This window comes from Rutidosis leptorrhynchoides, chromosome 6 (assembly GCF_046630445.1).
Source record: "Rutidosis leptorrhynchoides isolate AG116_Rl617_1_P2 chromosome 6, CSIRO_AGI_Rlap_v1, whole genome shotgun sequence".
Lineage (NCBI taxonomy): Eukaryota > Viridiplantae > Streptophyta > Magnoliopsida > Asterales > Asteraceae > Rutidosis > Rutidosis leptorrhynchoides.
Window position 1 is genome coordinate 395072519 of NC_092338.1, and position 21117 is coordinate 395093635.

At 38.6% G+C, this 21117-nt stretch overlaps 2 protein-coding genes across 2 annotated transcripts; one reads left to right on the plus strand and one right to left on the minus strand.

The window, feature by feature from the left end:
* Positions 1-13474: 13474 nt before the first annotated feature.
* Positions 13475-21117, plus strand: LOC139856099 (ERAD-associated E3 ubiquitin-protein ligase HRD1A-like). The gene is given in 8 exon segments (XM_071845335.1): positions 13475-13615; positions 14011-14556; positions 14883-15059; positions 15233-15286; positions 15288-15356; positions 15480-15676; positions 16100-16256; positions 16324-21117. Coding segments are annotated over 7 exon segments (1233 nt in total). The 5' UTR covers positions 13475-13615; positions 14011-14023; the 3' UTR covers positions 16370-21117.
* Positions 17203-17977, minus strand: LOC139855011 (uncharacterized). The gene is made up of 2 exons (XM_071844274.1): positions 17867-17977; positions 17203-17610 (listed from the first exon to the last, which is right to left on the minus strand). The coding sequence occupies exons 1-2, from the start codon at positions 17975-17977 to the stop codon at positions 17203-17205; spliced, it is 519 nt and encodes a 172-aa protein (XP_071700375.1).

The following is a 21117-nucleotide window of genomic DNA, read 5'->3' on the forward strand; positions in this document are numbered from 1 at the left end:
ATGTTGAAAGTGTCACCCTGGAAAGGCGTTGTACGATTTGGTAAACGAGAAAAGTTAAGTCCTAGGTACGTAGGACCCTTTGAAATCACTGAAAGAATTGGAGCAGTTACTTATCGATTAAAGCTATCGCAAGAACTTAGTAGTGTTCACGACACATTTCACGTGTCAAATTTGAAGAAATGTTTAGCTGAAGAGGATGTCGTAATTCCTCTTGACGAAATACGAATTAATGATAAACTCCGTTTTGTCGAAGAACCTGTTGAAATCATGGACCGTGAGGTTAAACAATTAAAACAAAGCAAAATACCGATAGTTAGGGTTCGTTGGAACGCAAGACGAGGACCCGAGTTTACTTGGGAACGTGAAGATCAAATGAAGCAAAAGTATCCACATTTGTTCACTGATATCGCTCATGAAACAGGTACTACTCAAAATTTTGGGACGAAATTTTCTTTAACGGGGAGGTACTGTGATGACCCGAAAATTTTTGACTTATTTAAACCAATTCTCTATACGATTTATTATTTTAACACGTTAAACAAAGTCTGTTAGATTGAGTCTCAAAATTTTAGAACTGTTTCATATATACAATTACCTTTGACTACTCTCGACGATTCATGAACAATTATATGTATGTATATATATATATATATGTACAAGTAAAAGCGACTTTCCTACAGTAAAACCCTATTTGCTGAAGTAAAAATTACTTTGCTACAGTAAAACACTATTTGCTACAGTAAAATACTATTTGCTACAGTGAAACCGTATTTTGCTACAGTGCTACAGTGAAAACGACTTTGCTGCAGTAAACACTATTTGCTACAGTAAACACTATTTGCTACAGTACACTATTTGATGTCGACGAACTAGCAAACAAAAACAGAAAAGGCGATCATGCGATCGCATGGCAAAAACACTGAAAACTCATGCGATCGCATGAGTTACAGTAAACGGAAAAGTAATATAAATACGCCTGTTTTGCTCGACGTATTATCACATGTTTTCTTCTTCAGTAATAAAAATTTATATTTAAATTATAATTATAATTTTAAATTTAAGTTTAATAATAATAAGGTATATTCGAGGGTGTTTTAATTCCGGTTTTAAACCGCTTTAAGCTAAGGAAATATTGGGTATTGTTCGGGGTATTGTTCTTGAATCCAAGGCCAACCATACAGTCGTCTACCATCATTACGTCTACGCAATTTGCCTACAATATTGAGTCTCAATATTGAACTGTGAGTTTATAGTCTCCCTTTTTAAATACTTTAAATATTTTTGGGCTGAGAATACATGCAATTTATTTTAAACGCGATAAGACACAAGTACATACTAAATTCTACACTGAGTTAAACCGAAAATCCCTTAGCTTTGGTAACTAGTAGCTGCCAGTACATAGGATATGGACTGATGGGCACGAATAATTGTATATGGATCCATAGGGCTTGACATCCCCGTCCGAACTAGAGCGCTAGCCTTTTAACGGACGTATGTTATTTGAGTTTAAGACACGTTGGTTTGCGTGTATTAAAACGAATGGGGTAATTATCACTATAGCGTTAAGTTTAGTTACCAGGGTGCTCTGTTACGTAGAATCTATTGATAAACTTTTGATGAAATCTTGTGGTCTATCTTTATATATGTTTATGACTCGAGCAATTAAACCTATAACTCACCAACATTCGTGTTGACTTTTTAGCATGTTTTATTCTCAGGTCCTTAGAATGCTTCCGCTGTGATGTGCTTGTTGCCTGCATGGAGTTTCTCATGCTTTGTACAAAGTTTATTGCATTCAAAATAAAACTGCGTTGTGTAATAAATAATTGAACTGTGATGTCAACCTGTAAATTAAAGACTTATGTATTTCGGGGTTTTGCTTATACCTAAGCACTCGCCCACATGTTTATAACTTTCTATGTTTAGAAAGTCACTTATTTTAATGAATGCAATATTTTATCAAAACGTATCATATAGAGGTCAAAACCTCACTGTGGAATCAATGATTAACGTGCCGCGTCAATAGCGATTTTGACGGGTCGTTACACCCACACTTAACTCTTGCTTGTCCTCAAGCAAGTCTTGTTCTAATCATACAAATACAAAACTCATAAATATATGAATCACACACATTTCATTAAATACACATCACACTAGTCACACGAAGCACGCAAAACACACACATTATCTTGGAACACAAACTCACGCTATATGAAACACATGTTACACAATTGGAATACACACTCATTGAGTTACACACACGATATATGAAACACACGCACACATTTGGATTGCTTGGGAGAACCGAACTTTGGTGAAAGTTCTTAAAAAATTTGGATCCTTAGGGAAAATTGGATCTTTAGAAAAACGTTTTAAGATTTTGAAAATGTCATGCTAGTTTTTACACTAGACACGTTTTTCGGTTTTAACCACAAATTCCGGTTGAGAGTAACCGAAAACCGAAGTCTCAGTCGGCGAGTAGCAAGCTATCTGCCCCCATGATTGTAGTATCATGGAACTCTTAACCGGGTCCCCCCTGACGCGATATTAATATCGGTCTTTCATGATAATTTGTACATTTAAATCAAGGGTTAAAACTGCGAAGACTAAGCTATCGCATGGGACAGATCCTGCTCCAGCTTATGCACCGTAATCGGTCTTGCACTGGATAGTGACTTGAATTTACCCTACTAAGTTTATTTTCGGGTTTGAAAGTTCAAGACTTTCTCTTCCCACTGTACCTTTATATCGTGATATGATATTGGTATGAAATGATATAGTTTAGGAAGTATGCTACATAAAGTAAGGCAAAAACTCGGAAGACTTTACTTCCTCTATGGATGAACTAGATACATCCTTTAGGATTAGTGACATTATTCCTTTTCCTTTTAAGCCAAAAGTACCTTAAAACACTTTAATTGCAAAATTTTGGTGATAGTAATTCGAAAAGATTGGTAAAAATCCCCCACATTTGCCTTTTTCGTTAAGACTTTTAGTTCAAAAATTTTAAATTTTTCATAAAATGCGAAAATAAGCCAAGTTGCATACATACCGTTTGAATACCCGCGAGAATTTATACCATCCCCCACACTTAAGATTAAGTAATGTCCTCATTACTTAAAATCAGTAAAATTTAAATTCGAGAGGGCAATAGTGAGAAAAAAGGAGTTCGAAAAACCTAGGTTCAAAAACCGAAGATCGTGGAATATAGGTGAGCGATGGCGTATCCTTCATTCCTTGATCTTCATCACACAAATTCGAATTTGATAGGTACCATGCTGAATTTTAATGCTAGTGTCACTAAAACCTTAAAAAACATCGTGCACTTTTATTAACGCGTCATGCACTCGACTCGACCCCAGAATTTAATGCCTAGTGGGGTTGAACTCCCCCACACTTTATCGGACGAGACGTGAAGTAGGTGGAAAAAGTTCCACGAATCAGAATAGTGAGCCAATCATTTACACCTAGGGTGGTGTATATTATATGAGATAAATCATTTTTCAGTTTCCCGAAAAAGGATGACATAACCCGAGGGTTAACACATGACTCCCCTCCAAGTGCGGTTTTCAGTAAAACTTTTATTCTTATTGGTGGATCTTGGTCAAATGGGTCTTTATAGATTGTCTTCCCCAAATTGACATCCTCTGGAATAAGCGTGGACCCGCTGTGAATCTCAACTATTGAGCGGGGCTCAATTTCCAGCTTTAATTCCTTTAATTCTTCAGTTGTAGGTTCATAACCATTAGCCATGAGAACGAGTAGCAAACCGTCTTCCTCCTTTACCACAATCTCATCTATATAACTAGAAGAGTAAGAATGTAACTCGGGGAAATCCTGCAAAAGCTCGGAAAGTGGATCTAAACAAGTACATTTTTCAACAACCAGTTCGTCTTGCAAAATAGATTGTGAAGTTATAAGTTGTAGAGCTAGACTGGACTCTGTCACATTTGAATGTTTCGAAAACAGAATCAACGGTGAATAATGATCGGTAGCAAGTTGCATAGTGGGTAGAGGACTCGAATGTTTTATGTCCGGATTCATGCAACATTGCCAAGACCCATAAAAACACGGGCAGAAACCTTCGACTATCATCCTTTCTTTCATAGACATGTTTTTAGTGTTAACCACAACTTCATCTTCTTCTTTCTCTTGGTACCCCTTGTTGGTAACACTAGGAGATAAATATAATTCGATTAGTTTCCTCCGTTCTACTCTCATTCTCTCACCTATTGTCATATTCCTGTGGTCAACCATTTCCCTGCAACTGACAAAAACTAGAAAAGAATAAAAGCACCGACACTAAACAGTGATAAAAAAATAATAAAAAAATCTAAAAAAATGATAAAATCTAAAATAATAATAATAATAATAATAATAATAATAATCACAACTTAGTCAACAATCTCGAATTACTAAAACTGTCCCCGGCAGCGGCGCCAAAAACTTGATGTGCGAAACGTGGTATATGAATTAATGTATGAAATTGTATGAAAAATACCGGTTTTAAAGATTACACACACTAACGGGCAGTGTACCCTATCGTGTAGTAGTATAGATAATGGTAAAATCCGTGTATCGTTCCAAGGACAGTTATATGTGCAAGTTAAGATTGTATAAACTAAATTGTGATTAAGCTAAAATAAATGAAATCAAACAAATACAAGATATTGGGTTGCCCTTTAAAGATGGACAAATCAATAAACGAATAAGTTCAAAAGACAATATTTTTAGTATTTTAGATTTATAAAAATGAAAAGATAGTTTTTATATCAAATAAAACAAATATGCTCATCTAGATTTTTTACCCTCGATGTTGATTGTTGTTTTAGGTTTAGGACCGGATTGATTGACTACGCATGAGAACTAATTAATTGGTTTACCAAGAGTAGTCTTGCGCAAACACTCAAACGGGATTACACGACGCAAGTGATGTTCTTGTCATCTAAGACCTACTATTTGTAATTAACTAATTCAACTAGTCTAAAGACTTGAATGATGATCATGCCAATGATGTGTTGATCATGATCCATTCCTATGTCAACTAATAGTTTAGCTTAGTTCATTCCCTTGGTCCGGTTAAATGCCCAATTCACCCAACCCAAGTAATCAATTTAGTATAGTAATAGGATCCCTATAAACGTCACTAGATAAGGCAAATTACTAACACTTATTAGTTATATGGAATCGAGTAGTGAAAATATGCATAACAGATTCTAGGGAAGTGATCGTTCTCCTAGACAACTACACATATCAATTAAGCTATCCGAAAGTATCTACAAGAGTCGTTCTTACATTCCTATAGAGATTAACCGTTTGAACGCAACTTACCCCTTTTGGTTAAAGACGGGCAAACACTTGTCACTAGGTGTAAATCGATATACTAAATCAACAAGATGATGTTTCTTAGTTGAACAAGTATACTAACTAATTGAATCGAAAAGACTAAACTTAACAAGAATGGTTCTTTTATTCAAACATCAAACTATCATGCATAAGAACAATCAATCAAAAAAAGTAAACAATCAACATCTCGGTTATTTATCTAGAGAAGCATAAAAAGAACTAGCTAACAATCATAATTAAAGACAATAACAAACTGGAAATAAAGATAGAATTCATTGAACTAACAAGAATCGACCTCTTGAAGCAATCTTGGATGATGATCCTCATGATTCTTGATTCCGGATTGAAATGATGGATTAGGTGATCCTGGATTACTCCAAGGATCACCTTGAATCGTAACCTTAGCCTCTAAAAATGACTGTGAACTGGTGTGTCAAGAATGAAGCTGGAAAGGGGCTTAAAAAGAAAGAATATAGCTGGAAAAGCAAGCGTGCACGGCGCGCACAAAAGTAGGTGCGCGGGGCGCACTAGCCACCTACCACATTTTACTTTACAGCTCGATTGCACGTCTCAGATCTACTTTACAGACGAAAAAGGGGGCGTGCGTGGAGAACGTGCGTGGTGCGCACTATAGTGCGCGGGGTGCACTCTTCAATTTTACACGGTGCGCATTTATGTTTTGTTCTAGTCGACGAGTGGATCTCGAAAATTGAAAAATTTTACCATCTTAAGAGCGACCGATTAATACTCGGTCTTGACATTGAGTGGAGGCCGACGAATCCAAAACATAGGTACAACCCGGTTGCTACACTCCAAGTGTGCATCGGACACCATTGTTTAATCTTCCAATTATTGTATTCTCAATATATTCCAAAGTCTTTGAAAAGGTTTTTATACAATGATAACCACACATTTATGGGGGTTGGTATATACGATGTGAGTTTCTTGCGATGCCATTCGGTTTAACCAACGCACCTGCCGTGTTTATGGATCTCATGAACCACATATGCAAGCCGTACCTGGACAAGTTCGTTATCGTCTTCATAGATGATATCCTCATCTATTCCAAAAGCGAAGAAGAACATGAGCAACATCTTCGACTCATGCTAGAACTCTTGAGGCAAGAGCAACTTTATGCCAAATTCTCTAAGTGCGAATTTTGGTTGAAGGAAGTTCACTTTCTCGGTCATATCGTGAGCGATCAGGGTATCAAAGTCGATCCCGCGAAGATCAAAGCTATCAGCAAGTGGGAAACCCCAATACTCCTACTCATATCCACCAATTCTTAGGCCTCGTCGGTTACTATCGTAGATTCATCGAAGGTTTCTCTTTGATTGTGCGTCCTTTGATTGCGTTAACTCACAAGGGGAAGAAGTTCGTTTGGGAAACCGAGCAAGAGTCGGCATTCCAAACCCTGAAGCAGAAGTTAACCACCGCTCCTATTGTATCCCTTCACGAAGGCAGTGATGACTTCGTTGTGTATTGCGATGCCTCCTGACAAGGCTTTGGGTGTGTATTGATGCAACGGAAGAAGGTTATTGCTTACGCCTCCCGATAACTGAAGATTCACGAGCGAAACTACACTACTCATGATCTTGAACTTGGAGCCGTTGTCTATGCGCTCAAACTATGGAGACATTATCTGTATGGAACCAAGAGTACTATCTTCACCGATCACAAAAGACTCCAACACACCTTTGATCAGAAGCAACTGAATATGAGACAGCGTCGATGGATTGAGACGTTGAATGATTATGATTGTGAACTTCGTTACCACCCTGGCAAGGCAAATGTTGTAGCCGATGCCTTGAGCCGAAAGGAGAGAACGGTACCACTTCGTGTTTGTGCCTTGAACATCACCATTCAGACGAATCTCAATAGCCAGATCCGCATAGCTCAAGAAGAGGCTCTCAAGGAGGAGAATATTTCTCAAGAGCACTTGAACATTCTCGTTTCTCGATTTGAGGTCAAGGAGACTGGACTCCGATACTTTGCTGGAAGAATTTGGGTACCTAGTTATGGAGATTTACGGAGCCTTATTCTAGACGAAGCTCATAAGTTAAGGTATTCGATTCATCCAGGAGCTGGTAAGATGTACCATGACCTCAAGGTACAATATTGGTGGCCAAACCTCAAAAGTGATGTTGCAGCATATGTTGGAAAGTGTTTAACTTATTCCAAGATCAAAGCCGAACATCAGAAGCCGTCTGGGTTACTTCAACAACCCGAAATCCCGCAGGAAGTGGGAAGGAATAACAATGGACTTCATCACGAAGCTACCGAAGATGGTAGGCGGTTATGAAACCATCTGGGTTATCGTTGACTGTCTTACCAAATCTGCACACGTCCTAGCCATGAAGGAAACTGATACGATGGAGAGACTGGCACAGTTATACATAAAGGAGATTGTATCTCGTCACGGTGTACCCTTATCGATTATCTCAGATCGCGATACCCGTTTCGCTTCTAGATTTTGGCGTTCTTTACATGAAGCCTTGGGAACACGTCTAGATATGAGTACAGCATATCACCCATAAACCGATGGACAGAGCGAGCGCACGATTCAAACCCTGAAGGACATGTTACATGCTTATGTTATTGATTTCGGGAAGGCTTGGGAGAAGCACTTGTTGGTAGCTGAATTCTCTTACAACAACAGCTATCACGCAAGCATTAAGGCCGCACCTTTTGAAGCATTGTATGACCGTAAATGTCGTTCTCTTATCTGTTGGGCCGAAGTAGGTGAAAAGCAACTCACCGGTCCCGAACTCGTTCATGAAACAACCGAGAAGATTGTCCAAATTCAAGCGAGGCTCAAGACGGCATGTGATCGTCAAAAGAGCTATGCCGACCTTAAACGTGGAGATCGCGAATTTTAAATCGACGACCGCGTTATGTTGAAAGTCGCACCTTGGAAAGGTGTAATCCATTTTGGAAAGTGTGGGAAGTTGAATCCGCGATACATTAGTCCTTTTGAAGTCTTGGAGCATGTTGGACCCGTTGCTTACCGTTTGGAACTTCCGACTCAGTTGAGTGTTGTTCACCCCACATTCCAGGTGTCGAATCTGAAGAAGTGTCTTGCCGAACCAGAACTCGTCATACCACTCGAGGAGCTTACGATTGACTACAAACTCCATTTCGTGGAAGAACCTGTCGAAATTATGGACCGTGAGGTCAAGACCTTGAAACACAATAAGATTCTGATCGTCCGAGTCTGATGGAATGCAAAATGAGGGCCTGAGTTTACTTGGGAGTGAGAGGATCAGATGAAACAGAAGTATCCTCACCTCTTCACAACTCTACCATCTACCTCAGCTTAAAATTTCGGGACGAAATTTTCATTAACAAGTGGGTAATGTAATGACCCGACTTTTTAGACTTGCTTTTGTGCTTTGTGCTTTCATGAAACTGCTTATTCGTGCATACTGAGTTATACTATACTCTGGGATCTTACTAAATGTGGATTACTTTCGTTTATATGTGAAAATGTTCCTTTAAGTACGTAGGTTACTTAACTTGATCCCCGGAAGCCTTTATGACCGTTAGTGTCACTTGACGTTTAGAACGAACTGCGTACACGTTTAACTTTGGTCATAATCGGAATATTATGACTACGAAATACTAATTTTTATTTTATAATAACAATTACTTGGGTTTTTGGATGCTTAATTACGCTTAGTAATTTACTAGAGCACACTAGTTGGTCTTGTTGGACTTTCTATCTTGTTGGACCTTAGCCCACCCTACACTATCTAGTGGAATATTTAATTAGCCCAATTATAATAAGTTAGTGACCCATAATAATAAAAGACAAATGTCCATTTATTAGAGGGAACATACTAGCATTTTTGTTAAGCATTATCCTTAATGTTGCATGAGATCCTAACATAAGCACCAACTTTAGACAACCATTAACCAAAAAGCAAAAAGGTGTCCCCCTTGTCCCCTCCCAAACCCCACGGCCTAAACACCCTCCCCACACCCTCACCTCCTATAAATACCAAGCTTATCCCATTCATTTCACACTTGATTTCATTTACAAATTACACACACTTACTCTCTAATTCTCTCTCTAGTCTTTCTCACTCTAAAAAGTGTAAGTTTTAAATTTTTCTTTCTCTTATTCTCCTCTTCTCATCCACGATATCATCATCATCATTTAATGGATCTAGCTTTTAGCTTTTGATCTTGTTATATCTTGTAGATTCAAACTTGGGTTTGAATCCTTCAAGAACATGAAAGATTCAAACTTTCTAGCTTTGAATCTTCATTTACTTAGTTAGATCTAGCTTGTGATTTCTTTGTTTTGTTATAAAGATCAAAACTTGTGTTTATGATCTTCATGTATCTTAAAGATCCAAGCTTTATGCTTCAAGATCTTCAAGAACACTAAAGATCCAAGCTTTCTAGCTTAGGGTTTCATTATTATGTTAAAGATCTTAGATTTTTAGCTTATGGTCTCATTACTTTTATTATTTTGTTAAAGATCTTAACTTTTAGCTTATGGTCTCATTAATCTTGTAAAGATCCAAGCTTTCTAGCTTAGGGTTTTCTTAATACTTGAGATCTAAGTTATTATTGTGGATCTCACTTACTTGAAACCTTTTTGTGTTTGTTGTGATGAAAAAGATCAAGTCTTCATCATCATATATGATGGAGATGCATAAACTTGTGTAGAATGGACAAAGGTTGAAGCTTTATTGGATCTATGCAATAAAGAGGCAATCTTGATGTTCAAAACTTGTAGAATGATAGATTTTACTCTTAGTTGTGTATTTATGGTTGAACCTTGGTCAAAGTGATGCTAAAACATCAAAGAGTTGTACACTTGAAGCTTACAAACATCAAGGATGAGAACCGTGATGAGCATCAAGCACCAAGAATCTCACCGAAGCACTTGTTTGCTGTTTTTCGGGGTCTGATCAGACTCCTGGACTTCTGGAAAATTGATTTTCAGATAGTTCGTTTCGATTAGATGACTTTTCGTTTAGGCCTCGACTTAATCCGATATACGTTTTAGGATTTATAGCCTTCCGAAAGTCACTACGCCTTTGTAACGTTGTGCTGAAATTTCTGACCTACTCGCACTTAAACCGTCGCCACGGTCAAATGAAGACAAGTTAGGTTCTGAAAATTGGTTAGCAGTTAGAGGACTCACATACGGAGCCATGGCCACTGACTGCGCGTCTTTTCGATTTGTATAGAGGTCGTAACAGCTGTCCGAAGTCATCCTTTTGTTTCGATCTCTATTCTTGTTAGACTTACCTTAGTATTGATGAATGATGATGATAATGATGATGTTGACGATGACGATGACATTTAAACTTAATTTATTCACTTTTAACCCTTTTGGGACAACATACTGACCTAGTGACCTTTGACTTAGGTTGACGACCTTTCAGACCGACTTACTACCTGCATACGTTTCATATCGACTTTTACTGCTTATTCACTGTGAGTTATAGCATCCCTTTACTACTTTTTACTATTTTTGGGACTGAGAATACATGTGCTTTTTACATTTTACATACTAGACACGAGTACTTAAACTTTACATATGTGTGGGGTGATATAACGGCACAAAGATTCCCCTTAGCTCGGTAACATTTAATCATTGGTTTCTGAACCGTGAACGCGAATCTTAGATATGGATCCATAAGGTTTGACAACCCCACTCGGGCTAGTCGCGCTAGCATTCAACGGGTGTTTAATACTTCGAGGACAAACGCACTCGCCAAGTGCACTTTTAGGGGGGTGATATACATACGTTAAGTCTAGTTACCAGGTGTCCACGGTTAAGCATATACTTTTCATACTGATTTAAACTGCTGATTGAAGCACTGAAATCTCGTGGTCTACGTTACTTTACTGATTACAAACTATAGCTCACCAACATTCGTGTTGACTTTTAAGCGTGTATTTCTCAGGTGCTTAGACGATGTTGCTTCCGCTGTTAGAATTGCTGTCTTGGTGTTATAGACTTGCTGTTTATGGACCTGCTGTGTTAGATTTTCGCTGCATTACTTAGAGATGTCTCAATCATGGAACTTTTCTTTTGCATTCGTAACTTATGTTATTTTCAAATAATGACTTTGTAACGACCTTTGTGTCACGTTATATTTTGTAAAACGCTATCTTTTATGAATGCAAAACTGGTTTTCAAACAGCATATAGTGTTTGACCTTGTAATGATCCTGTTGTTGATGAACCGTACACGATGGTTTTGTACGGGGCGTCACAAGTGTCATGATTCGAAGTGGGCCGGTCATCCAGGTATCAAGAGGACGTTGACATTAGTGGAAGGTACTTACTATTGGCCAAGGATGGAAGACGATGTAGAGACGTACGTTCGGACATGCCTAATATGCCAGCAAGACAAGATAGAGCAATGCCAATCAGGAGGACTATTACAGCCGCTACCTACACCGAATGGACCATGGGAGAGTGTTTCCATGGACTTCATCACTTACTTACCAAAGTCGGAAGGGTGTGGGAGTATTATAGTTGTGGTGGAACGGTTCTCTAAGTATGGAACCTTCATAGCCGCATCATCTGAAGTTACCGCAGATGAGACCGCCAAACTATTCTTCAAGCATGTGGTGAAGTATTGGGGAATACCACATGTGATAGTAAGCGATCGAGATCCAAGGTTCATGGGGCGCTTTTGGACGGAGTTGTTCAAGATCATGGGAACAGACTTGAACTTCTCTACGAGTTTCCATCCCCAAACAGATGGACAAACGGAAAGGGTGAATGCGTTGTTGGAGCTTTATCTTCGACACTATGTAAGTGCGAATCAACATGATTGGGCTAAACTCTTAGATATTGCCCAGTTCTCCTACAACATGCAAAGGAGTGAGTCCACAAGGAAGAGTCCTATCGAATTGGTGACAGGGCGTCAACCATTAACTCCAAATGCCTTAGGCGCTTCATATGATGGAAATAGTCCAACAGCTTATAAGACAATGAAGGAATGGCACGAACAAGCGGACTTGGCACGAGCATCACTAGATAAAGCGGCTAAGAAAATGAAGAAGTGGGCGGATGAGAAAGACGACACGCCGAGTTCAACATTGGGGATAAAGTAATGATAAAGCTTCTACCGCAACAGTTCAAAACATTTAGGAAGGTGCACATGGGACTAATCCGGAGATACGAAGGCCCCTTCCCGGTGATTAGACGTGTTGGAAAGGTGTCATATCGAGTTGAACTACCGCCCAAGTTAAAGATCCATCTAGTCTTCCACGTAAGTTTTCTGAAACCTTATCATGGAGACGAGGAAGACCCAGAACGAGGAGTTTCTAAACGAGAACCAATGGCAGCTGCGACTTCATTCGATCGTGAAGTGGAAGATATCTTGTTGCATCGAACGGTACGGAGGCGAGGTGTGCCGAGCTATAGAGAATACCTAGTTAAGTGGCGTAACTTGCACGATAGTGAAGCAAGCTGAGAAGCCGAAGACTTATTATGGCAGTTCACAGACAAAATCAAGAAGTATCATGAGGATACGTTGCAAGCTTAGGTGGGGGAGAATGTCACAACCCATTCATCTTATAGCCCAATCCACTAAGATTGTGGCCCAATATACCCAAATCAAGGAATACCCAAGAAACTCATAGAAGCTCTCTAGATCTTTCCCATTGCTTCTTCCATGGAATGATATGGAATGTCCATGAAAATATCTAGACACATGTATATACTTAAAACTTCTAGTACTTAAATCATAGCCATTGATTTAGTTTCATCTTAGCCATCCATTTTGATGTAAGAGTATTATAAATGGGGATGACCTCATTTGTCACACCACACCTCAAAACTCAAGTATTTTCTCTTGTAAAGCTTTCATAATCAATATAAGTATTTTCCTTAAGTTCCTACTTGTTCTCTATTTTGTTCTCTTTTAGTCACTTGAATCATTGAAAGATACGAGTTAGGCCGACTTAGTAGAGACTAAGCACCGTACGTTGAGCTTATCCAGATAAGTCCGTCACCAAATGAATTGATTTATACATTTTACCACATAATTTTGTAAAAATGTTTTTGTATATTTTTGTAAGTCTATTACTCCATTTTCATCAATTTTTCTCATCAATTTTATTTTTTATTTATTTTTCATCGAATTCTCGTCTTGTTTTCTCCCTCGATCTTCATCTTCATCATCATCATCCTTTCAAAATATAATTCCTAATGAGTTGAGATACGATTGACATCAAGACGGCTTGAAATTTTGTTCCAATTAATATTAATATTATAATTTATGCAAACACAGGTATACCGAGATCCTAATCATCTTAGGTTTTCTTCACGATTTGTTATCATCACGCGTTTTTAATTCTAACTCTGCGTGATTGATATCTCAATTGTTAATATAGACCGCTACCTTTCGATTTATTATCATGTTTAGGGTTTATCGAGATTTTTTTTTTTTTGTCAGGTTATATGTGATTTAGGTCTGTGTAGTTTGTTAGATAGAAATTGGAAGCTTCTACGACTATTTAATTTCTTAAATTGATTATTTAATTTCTCAAATTGCTGTAATAGCTTAGTCTTTCTTATATAATTGAGATCTATACAGAAACTGGAAAAATGATAGTATATGAACCATGTATTGTGGTCAAGTAGAAGATGAGTATAAGGCTAATTGGTTATTTTGTAATGCAACAGTGCGTAGCGCAAAATGATGAGGCTGCAGACGTATGCTGGACCGAGTGTGTTCGCCACACTGGCTGTTATATATCATGCTTTTAGTAGTAGAGGACAGTTTTATCCAGCAACAGTTTATTTATCGACTTCGAAAGTCTGTTTAGTGCTTCTTCTCAACATGGGTTTAGTGATCATGTGCATTATGTGGCAGCTAACAGAAAAGATATTTCTTGGTTCACTTCGAGAGGCAGAGGTTGAAAGATTGAATGAACAATCATGGCGAGAAGTTATGGAAATACTTTTTTCGATTACTATATTTCGGCACGATTTTTCGGTTATGTTTCTTGCTATGGTTACTGCTCTCTTACTGATTAAGTCTTTGCATTGGTTGGCTCAAAAGAGAGTTGAATACATTGAAACAACACTGACTGTTCCAAAGTTGTCTCATATTCGGATCGTTTCTTTCATGGGGTTCCTTTTTCTTGTAGCCAGTCTTTTTCTGTATAACTCAGTAAAGTACTTGATACAAACACGACAAGCTTCGGTGTCCCTCTTCTTTTCATTTAAGTAAGCTGGTTAATTTATACATGTTCTAATGTTATTATTCTTTTTCTTAGAAATGTTGACCTGCCTGATATTGTTATCCAAATTTTCTATTTAAATGAATGTGGAAAATGTGTCATGGATATACTATTTATATGAGGCACTATTCTTCAGTTCAAGAATATATTCGCACGTGTGTTCAGAGGACAACATTTCACCTATTTGATTCACATTAAATATATTTATTATCTTTTTGTTTTCAAGTCACTTGTTTATTGCAATTTATTTTATAAATTTTAGTTTTATAGGCTTGATTTTGGATTTTTTTAATCTCATTTTGTCGTTTTCAGATACATGATATTGGCAACAACAACAATTGCAATATTTGTCAAATATGTATTCTATGTCAGCTATATGCTTATGGAAGGACCGTGGGAAAGAAAAGCTGTTTACACCTTCTATTTGGAGCTTATTCGTGACTTGCTGCACTTATCTATGTATTTGTGCTTTTTCCTCACAATTTTTGTGTAAGTACTACATATCCTACTTTGATACTGTACAAATGAAGAAGCTTACATAGGGTCCCATGTAAAGAATATATATGGAAATGAACATGCTATGTAATATGTTGGCATATATATTAATATACGTTTGTTTGTTTTCTTGTGTATTTACAATTTTAACACTTCCTGTTCTCCAGGAACTATGGTGTGCCTCTACATTTGATCCGTGAGCTTTACAAGACGTTCAGAAATACGTTATCTGAAAATCACATCAAATATGAATGATCGATTTCCAGATGCAACACCTGAAGAGTTGAATGTGTTAGTTGATAATCTTCTAAATACTCCTTATCCAGATATGTTTGTGTGTATGTGTGTGTATGCATGTGTATACATCAGTTATGTATTCTTATTATATAATATTTGTATTTGTATTATATGCAGAGGTGATGCAACCTGTATTGTATGTAGAGAGGAGATGACTACAGCAAAGAAATTAGTCCGTGGACGTCTTTTTCATGTGCATTGCCTCCGGTCATGGCTAGAACGACAACATACATGTCCCATTTGCAGAGCACCTGTTATATCAAATGATGGTGGGACAAACACAACACGTTCACGAGCTGTAGCTAATCGTCAAGGTCAGGATTTTCACATTTGTTTGAATCATGCTTGGTTGTTAGAGATAACCTTTTGCATAGTTCAATGATTTTCAAAAAATTAAAAAAATAAATAAATAAACATTTACTTCAGGTGGGAGATCAGAATACTTCATAATGCCTAATTGCTTAAACATATGTCTAATTGGTTGAATATGGGTTCGGTTTTGTGTGTAAATGCAGTAGTTGTGAACCTATGCCATTCTATTGTTTTGATTGAATCTTAATTTGATTAGATCTTTCTTTTCTTAGCTTCATTACTAATCAGGATTTAGGAAAATTGCTTTTACTTTGAGGGAAACCTGTTAATGTCTATTTCGTTGGGGAAAAACTGTAATGTTTATCATCTATAGATACATATAGTCGTATGTATCACACAGTTTTAACAATTTTGTCTGCGTTCAGGGACAAACTCAGCAAATACATTGACTCGGGATCGAACTAGTGATGGTGTGGGAAGTGGAAACGTTAGCAGAGATGAAAAGAGAGTTCAGGCTGCAGCAGCAGCAACTTCAATATATAAGAAATCTTTTGTTTACCCTTCTTCAAGTTCTTTAACATGGTATGCACTATTTGTTTCATCTATATGGAATGATATGATATGTATATGTTTTGTAATTTCTATGTAGGTCATCTGGGTACGTACACTGTACTTCCCAACAAATCCACACCTAACACCAACATTAATAACGCTGTTTCTTCTGGCGAATATGACAATTCGGGCTTCAACAACCTTGCAAACGTTCAGTCTTCCCAGTTCCCTCAAATGGGCTTCATGTCAGGTTCCGGGCGCAAGCCCTAATGCTGAGGACGGGTGGACCACCAATATCCAGTTGTCAGTCTCACAACTGGAGGCCCAGGAAAAAATTATTCAGCACCAGATTGAGGTGTGGTAAATTGAACCTTCTAGAAGTTTGCCCAGAATGTCATTGATGAGTGCTCATATTTTCCCTTTAAGCTTGTGCTTGTATTTGTGAATGTTAATGCGAACATTTTTCCGGACTACAAAAGAATTTTTGGGTCCCCCCACCCTACCCCACCACAAAAGCTTACATGTTTCAAGTGACCGCTTGAGTCCACGATAGGAACATACTATTGATATGGCTACTAAATGGATAAGCGGGTAAACGAATAAGGTTTTGGCTGTTCAGGGGGAGTTTACTTAGTTGTTTGAAACTCGAAGCGTAGGGCGTATGTGAATTCCTGACCTTCGGGGTTGACCAACATCAATCCCGCTCCTGACCCGTCAGAGCTTGACGCTCTGTCGATATACAGTTTCCATTCTTCTTCTTCCACCGTTGGTACGATGACTTGGGTCGTACTTGCAACATCTTCTTCTTCGTTCGTGGTTATTTCGGCCATGAAGTCTGCCAGGACTTTTCCTTTGATTGAGTGCCTTGCTTGGAATTCAATATCGTCACTTAGCCATTCTTCCCGACTTCTCGGGCTTCGTGAGTATTTGTCGGATTGTCAGTGAGTACCATTATGGAGTGAGCTTGGAAATATCTTCATAGCTTTCTCGTCGTATGTACCAATGCTAGCGTAAGCTTTTCCAGTTTAGGATAATTTGCTTCAGCATTTTGAAGAACCCTGCTAACGAAGTATATCAGAGTTTGTCTTCGTTCACGCTCAGATACTAGAACAACACTTATACACTCCCTTGAGGCGGCCAGGTATAGGTATATGGTTTCTTCTTTCAAAGGTGACGTTAAGGTTGGGAGATTAGCGATGCGGATTTTCATTTCCACAAAGGCTTTCTCGGCTTCTTCATTCCAGACTATTTTTTTCTTATTGAGGCAACCTTTTAATGTTTTGAAGAAAGGCAGTAGTTGTTTATCTGCTCCTCGAGATAGGAATCGACTCAGCGAAGCTAGTTTTCCATTCAGGCTTTGCATTTCTTTGACAGTGGTTGGGGCCTGCAGTTGTTTCAGTTTATCGACCTTCTATGGGTTTGCTTGTATCCCCTTTTGGGTGATGTAATACCCTAGGAATTTCCCCTCCTCTACACCGAAGTAACACTTCTTCGAATTTAGCTTCTTGCAGGTTGAGCGGAGTGTATTGAAAGTTTCCTGTATGTCACCCAACAGATCTGTCTCCTCTCGACTTTTAATGATCATGTCATCAACGTATGCTTCAAAATTTCGGTCAAGCTGTTTATGAAAGACTTTATACCAATCTTTGGTACGTAGCTCCGGCATTCTTTAGTCCAAACAACATCTTTTGGTAACAGTAAATCCCTTTGCTGGTGAAGAACAATGTCTTCTCCTCGTCTTCTTCTGCCATTTGTATTTGATGGTAACCTTTGTACGCATCCAAGAAACTTTTGAATTTATATCCATTCAAGGATTCTACCTTCCAATTAATCTCCGGTTGGGGTAGCAGTCTTTGGGACATGCTTTATTGATATTTGTGAAATCCACGCACATTCGCCAACCGCCGTCAGATTTCTTTACCATCACTGGTTTGGCCACCCATGATGGATACTTAGCTTCTCGAATTATCCGACTTTCAACAGTTCCTCCACTTCTTTGCATGCGGCTTCGTCCTTTTCGGTTGCTAAGTTCCTTTTCTTTTGGTGCACTGGTTCGAGGTGTTTGTATTCGTTGAGACGGTGTTCTGTGGAGAATGGTGAACCCTGTACGTTGATGGATCTTGGGATTCCTTTCATGTCGTTGTACTCCCAAGCGAATATATCAACTTGTTCTTGTAACAGTTTACGGAGCTTTTGCCCATGATGGATACTTAGCTTCTCGAATTATCCGACTTTCAACAGTTCCTCCACTTCTTTGCATGCGGCTTCGTCCTTTTCGGTTGCTAAGTTCCTTTTCTTTTGGTGCACTGGTTCGAGGTGTTGTATTCGTTGAGACGGTGTTCTGTGGAGAATGGTGAACCCTGTACGTTGATGGATCTTGGGATTCCTTTCATGTCGTTGTACTCCCAAGCGAATATATCAACGTGTTCTTGTAACAGTTTACGGAGCTTTTGCTTCAATTCTGGGGGTAGGTGGTTTCCTATACTTACCGGTTGTTCCGGAAACATGGGATTAATGGATATTTTTTTCTCCCGCGTCTTTTCCACAGACTCTTCATGGTATCTCTCTTCGGGTTCTTCTGACTTTTTGAGAGCTAGAATAAACTTTTCTTGGTCATAAGTAGAGATAAGTTTTCCAATACCTGCGGGGGTGTGGAACTTGACTAACTGATGCACGGTTGACATTATTATCCCCATTTTTCTCATCACTCCTCTCCCCAACAAGATATTGTGCGGGGAGGTCGATCGTACCACAACGAGATCTAAGGTTTCAGTTCTTGTGAAAGGTGGTTCTCCCATTGTATAATCTAACCTAATGTTTCCGAGAGGCCAACTTCGTTCTCCGGAGAATCCCACTAAGGGGGTCCGGGATGGTGTCAAATGAGCCTTGATGGCGCGACTAAGCTGGACGAAACAATGTTCGTACATGACATCGCAGGCGCTTCCTCCATCTAGGTAAACCCTGTGAATTGTTCTGTTAAAAATCTTTCCGCTTATGGTAACACGTAATTTCGATGGGGTGAACGTGCCTAATGCAGGGAAAGTTATATCTCCCTGCTCCTTCGTACCGTACCTTTTTTCTTTTTAGGTAGGGTATCTGAGAGTCTATTGTAAATACAACTTTGTCTAAGCATTGTTTTTTCTGGGATGTTTCTAACATGCTTGTGCTATTACTCTGGTCGCTCTGACCTAGTGCACTTGTGGATGGTTGGTCAAGGGCGAAGGGGATTTTCGGATTTTTGCTGCGGACTCTCGTTTGGTATTTTGCATTATTTCAGGATTATTCTTTTGATGCGGAACCCATTCAGCTGGTTGGTAACTTGGCATATTCCAGACAGGGCAATTACTCAGGAACGCTTCAAATGCTAATGGGGTATTTGGCAGGAAAGGTGTGGGCATCATTCCCACGAAGGTTGGGTTTTGGTATATGGGTGGAAAGATCTGGGGTTCCATGTATTGATTATGAGGGCCAAGTCCATTCCAATTTGGGTATTGGAATAGCGTAAGGGCGTTTGGTGCTTGGGATAAGTCTACTGGAGAGGTTTCGGAGGTTACCTGATGCTGCAAGTTTTGGGTTGTTCCCATGTATTGGTAGGCTCGTGTCGATGCGTCTGTTTTCCCTTTACCTATCTTATTTTTGCGTGTAAGAACCCTTTTACCTTTAAGAATCTCTTCGGCTCAGCTCTTTGATGACTGTTCTGATTTGGTTATAATTATCCAGAATGAATGTTATGCTTACTATTGGTAACGATCTTTCCGGTGACGATGCGTCATTGTGGACGAGAAGAGATGTGGTTGGTATTTCTCTGGGTTGAGTGAACTCATGTGGGGTGTGACTGGAGTTGGTCATGGTGCCAATTTTGTACTTTTTTAAACACAGTATATATTTTGTGTCCCACCGGGTGTGTCAATTATTTGTACAATTCTTGACGGACCTTATCGAAGAGATAAGTATACCAACTTCAGGTCGCGGAAATGATTATGAGTGATGTAGGGGCGAATTTCTCTTCGTTTGCGGTTCCCCGAAGGTATCGAGTGTGTGAACTGCTTTACGCCACCGAAAGAGAGTTGAGTGTGTGAAAGTATGAAATATGATTCATTTGTGTGTTTGTGTTTTCGCCTTGTTCTCCTATTTATACGAGGAACCTTTTCTTCTTTTAAGACTACTAGTCCATAGGAAATTTGGAGGCTTTAGTTGAATTTCTTCTTTGTCTTCTTATACCATGAATGTTATGTTGTCCCCTTTTCTTATTTGTTTGAGCCGCCGGACTAGTTGTAGTAGGCAACTATTCCTTTGACTTCACTCTATTCAATATTCGGTGCATGGTTTTGGGCGCCACCGCTCCGTCAAGGTATGACTTCGTTTCATCTCTTAGAAAACTACTTTGTGTTTTGCTTCGTGATGGTGGGGTACGCTATCACGTACCATTATAAGATGCAACCCAAATGAGTATATTGTACCATTTTAGGCTATACAAATAAATTTTGAAAACATATAATACAACATACTTCAAATATTATGGTTTTGCCTTTTTGGGTTCCGTCACCTCCAATTATATAAACGTGTAGCATTCAAATAAATCAATCAACAGATTGTGTAGCATGAACTACTGACGAAAATTTGTCAGATTCTTTTAATAAAAAAAAAAGAAGGTAAATGTAGACATATTGAAGCATGGGTAGAAAATGTGGCAAATTCACTCCACTTACGATTATGTCAAAGTTTATTTCTAACAACGTCACACACGCTGAATACACCTAGATTATATTGAAGTGACTAACAATTTAATTAAAATAATCATGACTTACATTATTAAACAACAAAATATGCTGGAACAAAAAAACCTAAATAACGGTTATACAATCTCGAATAATAGTTGTACAATATCAAT